The sequence below is a fragment of the Salvia hispanica genome, chromosome 4 (assembly GCF_029641045.1).
Source record: "Salvia hispanica isolate PSC_SH4W2 chromosome 4, Shi_PSC_v1, whole genome shotgun sequence".
Classification (NCBI taxonomy): domain Eukaryota; kingdom Viridiplantae; phylum Streptophyta; class Magnoliopsida; order Lamiales; family Lamiaceae; genus Salvia; species Salvia hispanica.
In genome coordinates, this window is record NC_142695.1 from 703,919 (window position 1) to 718,182 (window position 14,264).

At 39.4% G+C, this 14,264-nt stretch overlaps 3 protein-coding genes across 3 annotated transcripts; 2 read left to right on the top strand and 1 right to left on the bottom strand.

The window, feature by feature from the left end:
• Positions 1–1,204: 1,204 nt before the first annotated feature.
• LOC125193212 (phospholipase D beta 1-like) lies at positions 1,205–4,193 on the top strand. The gene is made up of 8 exons (XM_048090973.2): positions 1,205–2,002; positions 2,071–2,184; positions 2,246–2,440; positions 2,525–2,836; positions 2,908–3,055; positions 3,132–3,457; positions 3,540–3,737; positions 3,816–4,193. The coding sequence occupies exons 1-8, from the start codon at positions 1,259–1,261 to the stop codon at positions 4,107–4,109; spliced, it is 2,331 nt and encodes a 776-aa protein (XP_047946930.2). The 5' UTR covers positions 1,205–1,258; the 3' UTR covers positions 4,110–4,193.
• A 3,405-nt stretch (positions 4,194–7,598) lies between these two features.
• NRS/ER (nucleotide-rhamnose synthase/epimerase-reductase) lies at positions 7,599–9,917 on the top strand. Its single transcript, XM_048092194.2, has 2 exons — positions 7,599–8,129; positions 9,230–9,917. Exons 1-2 carry the CDS (start codon positions 7,680–7,682, stop codon positions 9,680–9,682), a joined length of 903 nt encoding a protein of 300 aa, XP_047948151.1. The 5' UTR covers positions 7,599–7,679; the 3' UTR covers positions 9,683–9,917.
• A 429-nt stretch (positions 9,918–10,346) lies between these two features.
• Positions 10,347–13,400, bottom strand: LOC125194142 (cucumisin-like). Its single transcript, XM_048092195.2, has 9 exons — positions 13,317–13,400; positions 13,156–13,244; positions 12,947–13,044; positions 12,735–12,875; positions 12,550–12,649; positions 11,966–12,476; positions 11,561–11,889; positions 11,158–11,483; positions 10,347–11,063 (listed from the first exon to the last, which is right to left on the bottom strand). Exons 1-9 carry the CDS (start codon positions 13,398–13,400, stop codon positions 10,399–10,401), a joined length of 2,343 nt encoding a protein of 780 aa, XP_047948152.2. The 3' UTR covers positions 10,347–10,398.
• Between the last annotated feature and the right edge of the window lie 864 nt (positions 13,401–14,264).

Here is a 14,264-nt window from a genome sequence, read left to right on the forward strand (position 1 = left end):
TAAATATTTGGCCAAAACAATATAAATTGGTCTAAAAATGATCATATTTTTGAAAGCAAAGTTGACTTTAAGATGTCACATTTTTATTGAGAAAAAATAAAACATCATTAATCCAGCTATTTTTTATCTTATTATTTTAATTATTTTTTTCTCTCTACTAGTGTATTTAACAACAATTTTTTTATTTATATAATACAGTAAAAAGTATCACATTTCCATCAACTAACCTTTTGTTGCATTTTCTTTTTCCTCATTTTTACTCTTGATTTCATTTTTGTTGATTCCATTGCATTTTTACGTCCCCTGCATGCATCTATCATTTACATATTTTAATAAATCTTCTTGTATTATTACTCTGTAATTGAATAAATTCCGCTTACAACGCCCCTCCCATCATAACTTCACAAACCTTCCAAACTACGTGAGAATACAAAGACTTTTCTCCATAACACCCTTTTTCTCGATCAACAATCTAATTCCATTACAATTTACAATTTCTAGAGTCACATATATTTGGATTTGAATCAATCCTCAACATGGTCATTTAGAGAGTTGGATATTCATTTGAATGATTATTGTGGGGTTCTTTTTTTATCACAATGTGCAGATAGATATATGTATATATCCACATTGAGGGGTTTGAAAAACTAAGTAGGAAGTGAAGTTATTGAACCAAATGCTCTAAAGATTGAATCTTGATGAGTTCTATGGTTGTTTCAGGAAGGCCCGCTCCGAATAGTGCCTTTGGGGTTATGAAAGAATAGCCTTTATCTGCATAACCCAACACCCTTTTCCCCTTGAGTTACATATATTTGGATTTAATTCATGCTCAATATGTTTATTTAGAAAGTTGCAATTTTTTTGAGTATCCACTTGAAGGTTTATTTTGGGTATTTTGATATTGAACTCCCTGCATGTTGATCACAATATTTACATAGGGGGGGTGTTTGAATATTGATGTAGGAAGTGAAGTTATTGAACCAAATGCTTTAAAGATTGAAGCTTGGTGAGTTTTATGGTTGTTTTAAGAAGACCCTCTTCAGTTAGTGCCTTTGGGGACATAAAATCATTCTAGTATTTGCCAGTGTAAAGAGAGAGGTAAAGAGCAATGGCCAACATGCCTCAGTTGACCTATGGCTCATACCATTGTCAGGGAGTGCAGATTGTCCCATTCAAGACCTCAATGAAGCCGTTGAGCATGTTTTTGCTTCATGGGAATCTGGAGATTCATGTGAAGGGAGCCAAGAATCTCCCCAACATGGATCTAGTCAACAATAGCATAGGTGACATGATAGGCACTTTTTGTGGGAAAATCCAAACAAGTGACCCTTATGTCACAGTTGCCATATCTGGTGCTGTAATCTGCAGGACTTTTGTGATAAGAGACGACGAAAATCCTGTCTGGGACCAGCATTTCAATATCCCAGTAGCACATTACGGCACAGAGGTGCAGTTCGTCGTTAAGGACAACGATTTTGTGGGATCTGAGATCATAGGGGCTGTTGGGATACCTATACAGCAACTAATCACCGGGGCTCGAATGACTGGAGCTTACCCCATCATTGGTGTGAATGGGAAGCCGTGCAACCGGGGTTCTTCCTTGAGCCTATGGATTCAGTATATACCAATGGAGTATCTGCCGGTTCACCATGAAGGTGTGACAGGTACCTATTTCCCTCTTAGAACAGGAGGAACTGTCACACTCTACCAAGATGCTCATGTCCATAAAGGTTCACTTCCTGATGTGGTGTTGAGTGATGGCACAGTCTATAGAAATAATAACTGTTGGCGCGACATATATGACGCGATATCTCAAGCCCGTTGGCTGGTTTACATCACAGGATGGTCTATTTACCATTTGGTTCACCTCGTTAGAGACGATCCTCTTGTGACCAACAGTTGCTTGGGTGAGCTTCTGAAGGCCAAGTCTCAAGAAGGAGTGAGAATACTTCTCCTCGTTTGGGATGATCCGACTTCCACAACCATATTTGGATATAAAACAGTAAGAACCAACCAACCATCTCTGCTGTTTTCTTGTTTCTCTGTAATGTCTCAACATAATCACTGCAGGAAGGTGTTATGAACACCGGGGATGATGAAACGAGACGCTATTTCAAGAATTCGTGTGTTAAAGTACTGTTGTGTCCCAGAAGTGCTGGAAAAGGCAGCTGGGCTAAAAAGCAGGTTGCTTTATACACTTGTTTAATTCAAAATCAAAGTGGAATAATGTGTTGTTTGTCATTAGGAAACAGGAACAATCTACACTCACCACCAGAAGAGTGTGATCGTAGACGCGGTCGCGGGTAACAACAGAAGAAAAATCATAGCATTTGTTGGAGGACTTGACCTATGCAAGGGAAGATATGACACTCCACAACACCCAATCTTCAGTACATTGGATACTGTTCACAAAGATGACTATCACAATCCCAATTTTGTGGTAATGTTTGTCTAAATTCTACTTGATGTTTGATGTTGATGTGCTTATATTTATTCTCTATTACACAATCATGATATCAAATAGGGGCCTACTGTGGGATGTCCTAGAGAGGCATGGCATGATTTGCACTGCAAGTTTGACGGTCAAGCAGCGTGCGACATCTTGAGAAACTTTGAGGAACGATGGCTGAAGGCCTCAAAGCACCACAGCCAGATGATGCTGGCACATGATGATTCCTTACTCAAGCTTAAACGAATCCCCGATATAATGGGACTGGAAGAGTCGGCTAAAGTGACAGAAGGCGATGCGAATGCATGGAACGTCCAGGTTTTCCGTTCCATCGACTCCAATTCCGTTAGGGGCTTCCCCAAGGATCCAATAAAGGCTACAGAAAAGGTAAAAGAATACTCTATTTTTACACTTGTAATGAAGGAATTAATTAGTTAACATTTAGCTTTATTAAACAGAACCTTATGTGTGGGAAGAATGTGTTCATAGACATGAGTATACACACTGCTTACGTAAAGGCAATCCGCGAGGCTCAACACTTCATTTACATCGAGAACCAGTACTTCCTCGGGTCATCGTACAGTTGGTCTGCTTACAAGAACTTGGGTGAGGAACTCAATGTGACAGTACTTGAAAAGAGTTGTGTGTTCATTTCTATCAGTTTATCCATTTCTGTTTTTAGGTGCAAACAACCTAATCCCTATGGAAATTGCTCTCAAGATTGCCAAGAAGATCCGAGCAAGGGAGCGTTTCGCAGCATACATCATCGTCCCAATGTGGCCCGAAGGAGTCCCCTCCAGCACTGCAACTCAGAGAATTCTGTTTTGGCAGTATAATACAATGCAAATGATGTATGAAACAATCTACAATGCTTTAGTAGAAGCAAGGCTGGATAGAGAGCAGACGCCCGAGGATTACTTGAATTTCTTCTGCCTTGGCAGTCGAGAACCGGATGACAAGAGGCGCCTGTCATCAAATAGCAGAAACTCCACAGGAAATTCTCCACAAGTACACTATCCATCCATCCATCCATCCACCCTTCATGTTGGAATGCTTATTAGTATCCTTCTGACTATGTATCACTTCCTAGGCCCTGGCAAGAAGAAACCGCCGCTTCATGATCTATGTCCACTCCAAGGGAATGATAGTGGACGACGAGTACGTGATATTGGGCTCTGCCAACATCAACCAGCGCTCGTTGGAAGGGACCAGGGACACTGAACTTGCCATTGGCGCGTATCAGCCTCGCCATAGATGGGCTAGCCAACAAGCCCACCCGAAAGCACAGGTAAAACTAGATGAATCTTCACTTGAAAGACTAATAAATCAAGAACATGTTTTAGTGCTAATAAATAGTACATCACAGATATATGGATACAGGATGTCACTGTGGGCGGAGCACACGGGCACGTTGGAGGCGTGCTTTGAGAAACCGGAGAGTTTGGAATGCGTGAGGCGAATAAGATGGATGGGGCAACTCAACTGGCAACAGTTTGAGGCTGAAGAAATGAGTCCATTGAGAGGACACTTGCTCAAGTATCCTGTGCAAGTGGATGCAACGGGGAAGGTCGGCCCTCTCCCGGGCTGTGAGACGTTCCCGGACGTAGGTGGCAAGATCATCGGGACGTTCGCGGGGATTCAAGAAAATCTCACTATTTGAGCATGCCATTTTTTGCTAGCAATGGATTTTTGTATGTTGTTCATCATGTTCTTGCAACTTTGTTGTTGTTGTTGTTCATCATGTTTCTACCTTTACTTTTTGTTTGTCTTGGGGTCTTGTTTATGATACATTGACACATAATTTCAATTTGATTTGAAGGCAGTTGTGCAGATCCAATGAAAAAGTTATTTTTTTTGTAAATCCATGTATATTTAATTTTAAAAATAATATTTTCTTAAATTATTGTAAAAATACAAATATATAACACAATAATTATCTAAAATAAATTAGGGGTAACTGCTTTTAATGTCACCCACTTTCCATGAATTCCGGTCTTTCCCACGAACTTTAAAAAGTTCGTGTAATGTCACGAATTTTATTGTTGGTTGTCATTTCCCATGTCAGGTTTTCCGGTCTGACTCAAACTGTTCGTTTCCTATTAAGACAATGTCCAAATTCTTTTATCTTACTATCGTTATCTTCGTCTTTAAAATAGCTTCGCGCGGGTACCTTGTACGCCTCAATCGGAACTCGAATGAAGAAGTTATGACCATTATGATAGTACAAGGTCGCAGCCTTCATCAAATGACCATAACTTCTTCATCCGAGTTCTGATTGAAGCGTACAAGGTACCCACGTGAAGCTATTCCGAAGACGAAGATAACGATAGTAGATAAAAGAATTTGGACATTGTCTTAATAGGCAACGAACAGTTTGAATCAGACCGAAAAACCTGACATGGGAAAATGACAACCAACAATAAAATTCGTGACATTACACGAACTTTTTAAAGTTCGTGGGAAAAACCGAAATTCATGAAAAGTTGATGACTTTAAAAGCAGTTACCCCAATAAATTAACACATAAAAATCGATTTTAAATACTGTAGTATATAATATCTAGAATTTCCAATAATAGTACTCCAATTTATGAATTTATATTTTGAAAGAGAAAGAAAGTGAAAGTAAAATTAAGAAAATGATGGATTGGTTGTGCAACTACCTCCTCAAAAAGGTTGAAGTGTAAGAAATGAAGCAAAATGTCTAAAGATCCGATCTGAGATTCTTGAAAATGATATTGCCACTCTATATTTTTGAAAATACAAACTCTTCTTCTGTTAATTTACTACTCTACCCTCGACATCAATGCATCTGGTGGAATCATGGTTGCATTATGTAGCTGAGATTATACAATTAATTGGAAATTTTGATATCTTAATAAAAGGATTATTAATACACTCTTAGTTGACTACCGATGAGCCCTTTAACTTTATTCTGAATTCATATAATCAAGAATCACCACACTAAACGCAAAATTGAATAGTTTATGAGTTTAAGCAACTTGATGATCTTTTTTTATGGAAGATCTATATAGAATTAATGGAATACTTTAATGTGATGTTTGAGGTGCTATAGCATTTTATAAACTTACTGAATCGAATAAAGGTTTGTAAGCTCCATATTTGCATTACTTTGGCTTCACCAGTCGAACCCAACTCGAACTCACTCAGAATCAAACGTGAAATTATTGTGTCCTTATTAAGTCAATCCAATAAACATACAAACACATTAAGGCTAGACGATGGCCTTTTAATTTCGTTCGCGTTTATGTTGTGTTTTCGTATTGTGTTGATCACCACTAATTTAATATTTTGACTACAGTTTAATACTACAACCTTTCACGATTTAAAATCTCACTTTAACTTTATGTAGATTTTAAGAATCGTAAATGAAAGTTGATGGAAGAAATGCGTCTCACTATTATATAATTAATTTTGTAATAATAAAATGGACTGTAATAATTTAGTCCATTCATCCAAAATTAAAAAAAAAGGAACCTTAAACCATCGAGTTCCGATATAAATGAAACATAAAGATAAATTATTTATATTCATATTTCACAAAATAAAAGCATAAAGATATATTATTGGGAATTGGGATATATTTTAAGAACTAACTCGATTAGTGTAAACCGACGCGATTAAGGTATCGACAGCCAATCAAGCTTGTAATTAATCATATAAAATAACAATGAGGTGCCCATGATCTTAATCGTGAGTATTTTAAATTAGTATACATAATACAAAATTTGATTAATATAACCAGCTGGGTTCCAGCTATTAGCTCATATGCATAATGCATATGAATCTTTTGGCAATCGAATTATTTAATTACTCATAGTACTAATTGGTTACTAACATTGCGTTGAAACAAAAATAATAATTTAAACAAACATGTTACTTTGTAAATGATCAGAAAATAATACTTCAGTATAATCTTTTTGACAATAGAGTTATTTAAATAAACTTCTTGCATACATATAGATGCTCAAATAAACACTTTGTTTTATTGTGAAACTTATAGTAGATCTTTTTAAGGATATAGGGAGGTATGTAGTATATAATTTCAATATAATATGATCCAAAAATAACTATTTTTTAATTAGTGAAGTGATGAATGTAAATGATGGAAAAATTAATTACCAAATTATAACAGAACCAAATCGGAAAAGAGAATCTGAACAAACAATTTAATTAATGGAACATGTATTTGGCGTGGTATAGTTTAATAATGTTATGAAAGTCTTTTGTTGGTGGGAGAGTTTAATAATGTTGAAGGAGAAGAAAAGCATGTGATACACATGATCACATTTTTAATTACTCAAATATGAGTTTTATTATATGTTACATTTTCATTTTAAGTTGCACTAAGATGTTATATTTTTATATCTCTTAAAAAATTAACACTAATTAATACACATATCATCTCTTTTTCCATTATTACTTTAATCACCTTTTAACCTTTCTTTCTTTATTTTAAACGATCCTAAGAAGGCGTCGGTCATCTACTTCAGCTAGATAAGATAGGTGAGTCTGTCTCACGATCTGTTGATGCCTAAGCATTTGTATCCCTGGAGCTTTGGCTCTCCACTTGTAACCAAACAAAAAAAAAAAACTAAACATCTCATAAAAACTCGTATCATTATCCAAGTATTGACTTATCCCAATCTATTTAATGTGACACTGCCGAACAAATTCAATCCCGATTATAGGTGGGTCCTATATATGACCAACTTCAATAATTAGGTGATGTTCGGTTTACTAAACAAAATAATATCAAAATATAATCTATGATTGAGTTGCGAGATTATTTTAGTCATAGAGAATTAGCTATGACTAATTATCTCATGATTATCAATTGAGTTGAAGAACTAAATCTCATGAATCAAACACACTACTAATTTAATCCGAGATACAATCTTGCAAACCGAACGCCCCCTTACTGTACTAAAATATTCTTATACACTATAATCACATTATATCACAAATTTAATAATTTTCAATACAATAAGTTAATCTCATCCAACACCACATTAGTCGTTGGTCACATTTCAAATTGACAAGGGTAATTCCGTCATTTCACACAATATGATGATTGAGGCTTGTCCAAAGCCTATGAAAGTTTTGTCATTATAAAAATCGACCATCACATTCATTCATTCATTCAGACATTAAATCAAACAGTCTCACCGCATCCCTCCATTTCCCCAATCCCGATCCCCAATCTCCACCATGGGCGCCACCGCCAACGGCACCTCAGCTCAGCCCTTCAAGTTCCTCATCTACGGCCGCACCGGCTGGATCGGCGGCCTCCTCGGCAAGCTCTGCGAGGCCCAGAGCATCGCCTACGTCTACGGCTCCGCCCGCCTCCAGAACCGCGCCGACGTCGAGGCCGACATCGCCGCCGTCAGCCCCACCCACGTCTTCAACGCTGCCGGCGTCACCGGCCGCCCCAACGTCGACTGGTGCGAGTCCCACAAGGTCGAGACCATCCGCACCAATGTCGTCGGCACCCTCACCCTCGCCGACGTCTGCCGGGAGAAGGGCCTCGTCCTCATCAACTACGCCACCGGATGCATCTTCGAGTACGACGCCGCGCACCCCCTCGGCTCCGGCATCGGCTTCAAGGAGGAGGACACTCCCAATTTTATCGGATCTTTCTATTCCAAGACCAAAGCAATGGTCAGATTTCTTCCCTCCCTCTTTTTAAGTCATGGATTTGCTCTTTGATTGCGCTTTTTAATGTGGATCTATGCTTTCGATTTGGTTGATTTATGGGGATTATTTTGGTAAAGATATGATTTTGCTCTGGCCCTATGTTTAATTGCAGTAATTGTAGCTTGTTTTGGTAAAATGTTTTTGTATGGGAATAGAAAGAACATATTCCATTCTTTTTCTTTGACTCCTGTTACCTGGGAGATGAAGAATAAACCAAAGATTTCCTTTTTACAAAAGTCAACTCTAGATAGATCTCATTTTTTTGTTCATGATTTGCACCTGTGCTCTATACATATCGAGATCTTGCGGTTTTCCTGAAAGATCTCTGTTTTTTTCGATGTAGTGTTGCTTCTGATTTGGTGTTTTATTGGAGAAGAAGGTGGAAATGGTTGATTTAGGTTTAATGGAAGTACTATTTGGGGAATTGTTTTGGTAAAGATATGAATTTGATTTGGCCCTACATTTAGTTGCAGTAATTGAAGCTGTTTTGGTGAAAGGTTTTTGTATCTGATGATTATTAAGGTGGGAATTGAATGAAGATATATTATTCATTTTTCTTGGACTCCTTTACTAGGTAGATGAAGAATAAAGTGTATAAAACTAAGATTTTCTTTTTGCAAAAGTCAACTCTTGATAGATCACATTTTTTTGTATCCATGATTTGCTTGCACTTGTCATTTCTTTTTTTGTTTATCTGATCGTGCTTGCGTACTGGATCGATAGTGTTCTTGTCAGCTGCCTGGATCTCATCGTTTGATATGTGGGTCTGCTGCAGTTAGGTTCGATTGAGTTCTAACTCGTATAGTAAAATAGATGTTTTATTCACCTACATTTAGTGATCTTAAATTGTCCTTCTCTCCAATTTGGATAGGGTAATATTGTTCATGGTACCTTTTGTGATGTTAAGATGATTGGATCTGTTGTGTATGCTACTTAATTCATATTCTCATAATTGTTACGATGATTTATCATGAATGGAAGTCAATCGGTTTCCATCTTCTGACACTGAAACATCTCTTGCTTATTGGTTTATCCTGATTTTAGTTTTCTTCACGTTTTGTCAGGTTGAGGATTTATTGAACAACTATGAGAATGTCTGCACCCTGCGAGTCAGGATGCCCATCTCTTCTGATCTTTCTAACCCTCGTAACTTCATTACAAAGATTACTCGATATGAGAAGGTTGTGAATATACCAAACTCCATGACAATCTTAGATGAACTTCTCCCAATATCCATTGAGATGGCAAAGAGGAATCTCACCGGAATCTACAACTTCACTAATCCCGGAGTTGTGAGTCACAATGAGATTTTGGAGATGTATCGGGAATATATAGACCCTAGCTTCACTTATAAGAACTTCACTCTTGAGGAGCAGGCTAAGGTGATTGTGGCTCCGAGGAGTAATAATGAGCTTGATGCCTCAAAACTGAAGAAGGAATTTCCGGAGCTCTTGTCCATCAAGGAGTCCCTCATCCAGAATGTATTCAAGCCAAACCGAAAGACTCCTGTAGCTTGAAGAACAGAGATCCTAATGTTTGCCATGGGATGGCATCAATTTCTTTTTCTTTACTTTCTCTTTTTTTGTCTTTCTTGATCTGTGCTTGAATACATTTCCTCTTATATTCTGTGCTTGAATGCATTCCCTCTGTTATTCCTGTTACCATATTACATGTAAGAGCTTGTCGTTTATTTGTTGATTCCGTGTTGTATTAAATTGCTACATTTAATAAATTAGATGAAATTTTAAATTACTTTTGTGGAGCTATTTGTTTCATTGGTTCTATCAATTCTTTTCATAACAAGTGTGACATGCTACTTGTGAATCTATTTCCCTGAATTCAGAATTTTTTCAACTGTGTTTGGCTGATTATGTAAGCTTCATGAAACATCTATTGACTGGACAGATACTCTGTTTCAAGAGTAGAATTTATTCATTGTATAATATTCAAACAGACAAAGGAAGAGAGAGTAATTCATGTGTTTCTTGAACTTTGGCAACAGTCTTATTTAATACAGTACTCCTATATTTGTAACTGCATAACTGCATGACACAAAAAAAAACATTGTTGCCACAAAATGAGAACACTTCTAACACCCTGGTGGCCTTGAGTGCAGCTTGGCTACGTTCAAGGACTCATCCCCAGGTAACAGATCATTATTGATGCATTTAATCAGAAAATGTGCAGCTTAATCTTGGTGCTGCCCTCTCATTGCCATGGTTTCTTGAGAGAACTATGGGAGTGGTTTGCGATGTGCGACTTTCCCAACTTTCTGGTACACAGAAGAACGGCGGGGAGATGCAGATACCGAATCATCGTCAAGATTGTAAGGAGCGCCCGGGATATAGTTGTAGACCGCGAGTGGGGCCCTGACCATATGTGTTCCGCTTGCTTCCACCAAATAGATCGCAGTTGAGGTGATTGGCTGCTGTGATATGGCTGGTCCAGTCACACTAACAGTGAAAGTTTGGGTTTCTCCAACTGCTGAGAATGCTAGGGTGGTGGGCTCAACTGTAACGTTGAATAGTGATGGCCCTGGAGCACCAAAGATTCCTCCAAGGTTGGTCCAAATAACGTAGGTTGAGTTTGCTGCACCAACGTTGGTCACTTTTCTGGTGAAGGTGGCATCAATCGGCTGGCCATCTTCTACATACAGTGAGAATGAGGGGTAGTTGAGATCCCATGCTCTTCCGGGTTTTATACCGTCGCAAGTGCTGTTGTCTCCTGTCACTAGCCTCAGAGTGGAACTGTTGTATCCCTGTTTGCAGAGGAAGTTGACGTAGTCTGCTTCTGATGCATCGAATACAAGTCCAGGATCGACTGCAGCAGCTGGGTTGATCTGGCCCGAACCATATGAGAATTCAAGATCCTCACTTTTGGACGGGTCCATGACATAAGCTGATCATCAAGGAAAGATTGTCATCAACAAAAGTGTTCATCAACTCTTCAGACATATTTGATAGTATGAGCGCAGAGAAGGTAATTCACTCACCTGTAGTCATGAGGGCTGATTTAATGGCAGCCGGTGACCAATTGGGGTGAGCAGCTTTGACGTAGGCGGCAGCACCACTGGCATGAGGGCAAGACATGGATGTGCCAGAAATGATGTTGAAGAGTGTGCTTCTCGTGTCGCCATAGTAGATTGAGGATGGTGACAGAGGAGACCATCCAGCCAGAATGTCCACACCAGGTGCTGTGAGGTCAGGCTTGAGAATGTCTGGAGAGACGGGGCTCGGCCCTCTGGAAGAAAATGAAACAACATCGGGAGCCATGGCGTCTTTCCATGCCTCAGTGAAGAAAATGGTTGCAATGGGATTCCTGAAATGGGAAAATGTGTTACATAATCTGTTCTTGATTATGGAAGAGAGTTACGTTTAAGGTTACTCAACACTCACTCTGTGCTTCTAATGTATTCAAGAACGCTCTTCCCTTCTGAGGGGCTGATGAGTGAAGTTGGCAGAGGCCAGCTGAAGCCGACGTCGAGATTTTCAACGTTTACGTCGGACATGATGTTTCCAACACCATTAGCTAGAAGAACACCAGAACCATCCCAGATTGTGTCACAGTACACAATTTTACCAGACACTATATCAGCATTCATGGCTCCGGTTAGGCACCAGCCGGCGATTTCTGGATTGGAACCGACAGTGTAGTTGGCAGCATCTCCTCCCCATATCAGAGGGTAAGTAGTCCCATTGAGCTCAAAGGTATTGATGTTGATTCCCTTCATTTAATGAAGTTCAGTTTGTTAGCTTCAGAAGATGATTCTGTTTTTAGAAATGATTTTTTGTGCGACTTACAGTGAAGATTTGGCCATTTCCGAGTTGCATTCTGGCAACTAATTTTCTGTCAATGGTGCTGGCAGCAACAGTGAGACTCCATGGAGAATAGTTCGAAACTGACACAGGGAAAGGACCGGAATTTCCAGCTGAGTTTGATGTGAGAATTCCGTTCTTCATGGCGTGGAAGGATCCAATGGCGATACTGTCATCAAAGTAATCAAGAGGCCAGCCTGCTCCCAATGAAACGGAGATTACATCCACCCCATCTGCGATTGCATCGTCGAAGGCTTTAAGGATGTCTGCATCATCGCACCCATCCAACCAGCAGACTTTGTACACTGCAATCCGTGAATTCGGGACACCTCCTCGTGCTTTTCCTGCTGCTACACCAAAGTAGCTTGCATCGACCTCAACTCCTGCAGCAGTTGATGCTGTGTGTGTTCCGTGTCCTTCTGTGTCTCTTGGTGAAGGAACTTCTCCTTCATAGTAACCTTCGCCACTATGATAGAACTTTGCTCCGATGATCTTACTGCACTCACAAAGCCAATAGAATTTAAATTAGCCAATCCGATATATTGTAAAATAAAGAAGAGAAGGCTTACTTATTGCAAGTGAAGTTTACTCCTGTGCATGCTCCCTTCCATTTAGTTGGTGGAGAAGTGAAACCGGAGTCGTTGAAACTCGGATGCTCTGGCCAGACCCCTACAGACACAGACAACATTCATAGGATGTAATAACATAAAATTGCATATCATAGGAAATAGAAGCAACCAGTGAAGTTAGTTACCAGTGTCGAGGAGGCCGATGACAACATCTGATTCAGGTGCTGCTCCGAGCTTGTCTGTGGTGAGGTTCAAGAAATCCCAAGACCTCGTAGTGTGAAGCTTGTGCTTGCGGCTTGGATTGACTGAAACCACTCCTTCCATTTCTGCAAGAATCTATTGAGTTAAAACCGAATATCGTTGGTTGTTTTGTAGCTTCAGGATAGGTTTTACTCACCTGAAATTCTGGCGGCTTCCTCAGCAGTGAGCTTTGCTGCAAATCCATTGAAACTTCTTCCATAGCTGTGGACTAGTGAGTCTTTGGCTGCCGAAGCACTGAACCATGTTTAAACAAGGATCAATTCTCATCCATTTAATAGTAAGGTAGATGAAGCTATAATCTTTAATTCAACTTTGTGATATTCATGTGTATGTTTGGAAACAAACCTTCCAAGCACTCTATGCAACATCCCATGATGCTTGGAAGCAACTGATAGTCCTTCTTGAGGTTTATCTCCCATGTAGACAACATGAAGCTGCAAAGAGAACAGCTACTTTCAGATCGAGATCGATAGGTAGTGAGATTCGTAAAATTTGGAGTTACTTACCTTTCTTTCTAGGCAGTGGCAGTTGAGCACAAGGGCTGCAAGTAACAAAGGATAGAGAAGTGAAAACAGCCCGGTTTTCGCCATCTCGAATATACTCTGTTGGTTTGTTGAGATGGTTTTTATCTTCTGAAGAGCTGTGGTTTATATAGGAATGGTTTTGGTGGTTGTTTCTGATCTTAACTGGCAATCCAATGCAGCAGGCTTCCTATATCTTGGTTTTAACACATTGCAGCCTGTATTTTCATCGTATTCATAGAATTTCTTGTTCAACGGGTATATTATATATAGATTGTATAATAATGTGTATTTACAACAATGTGAAAACAGTGTTTGAATGTTTTCTTTTACTTATTTGTTTTTAGCTTGCCTTGTTATTTTGATGAAGAAAGCGTATGATCTAATGAGACTACTATAGTTCTATGAATTCCATTTATCTAACACTAAGAAGTCATTTTGGTTGTTAGGTTTCAGACAGATTATAATTCATATCTGCAATATACATAGCGTTTGGTTACTTAAAGCTGCTAGGCTGAGGCCCGTTTTTATAATGCTAGGCCCGCACTATTCATGTAATAATCGATGTGTTAGTATCACAAAAATTTTGGGAGTTTATTAGCCGGCATTGAACGATGTGCCTGATTAAGGCACCTTTTTCCCCAATTGCCCATCGCTCATTTTCACATCTCGTTTGGGGAAGCAGCACAAAGTAAAAAACTCATATCAGATCTCACTCATAGCAGAAGAAAGTGGTGGTCCTCAGTACCCGGCGACGGAATCAGACTGAATCGATTTAGCCTGCGCAAGGTAATTTCGTCCTCTCAGATAGAGGTGTCAAGTGGGCCCGCGGAGGCCCACTGATATTTAGGCCCAGCCCGGCCCAGGCCCATGTCTGAAGCGGGCCGGGCCGGGGCTGGGTTTTGGTATTTTTAATGAGCCCAGCCGGGGCCC

What these genes read in the sequence shown, in the direction of transcription:
- LOC125194142 (XM_048092195.2), bottom strand. Translation starts at nt 13,400, where the DNA reads ATGGCGAAAACCGGGCTGTTTTCACTTCTCTATCCTTTGTTACTTGCA. An exon ending in GTAAACTTCACTTGCAATAA is followed by an intron (nt 12,477 to 12,549) that starts GTAAGCCTTCTC and finishes TTGTGAGTGCAG; the next exon opens with TAAGATCATCGGAGCAAAGT. An exon ending in ATCAGCCCTCATGACTACAG is followed by an intron (nt 11,064 to 11,157) that starts GTGAGTGAATTA and finishes CTTGATGATCAG; the next exon opens with CTTATGTCATGGACCCGTCC.
- NRS/ER (XM_048092194.2), top strand. Translation starts at nt 7,680, where the DNA reads ATGGGCGCCACCGCCAACGGCACCTCAGCTCAGCCCTTCAAGTTCCTC. An exon ending in ATTCCAAGACCAAAGCAATG is followed by an intron (nt 8,130 to 9,229) that starts GTCAGATTTCTT and finishes ACGTTTTGTCAG; the next exon opens with GTTGAGGATTTATTGAACAA.
- LOC125193212 (XM_048090973.2), top strand. Translation starts at nt 1,259, where the DNA reads ATGGATCTAGTCAACAATAGCATAGGTGACATGATAGGCACTTTTTGT. An exon ending in CAATAAAGGCTACAGAAAAG is followed by an intron (nt 2,837 to 2,907) that starts GTAAAAGAATAC and finishes TTTATTAAACAG; the next exon opens with AACCTTATGTGTGGGAAGAA. An exon ending in GTCTGCTTACAAGAACTTGG is followed by an intron (nt 3,056 to 3,131) that starts GTGAGGAACTCA and finishes TTCTGTTTTTAG; the next exon opens with GTGCAAACAACCTAATCCCT.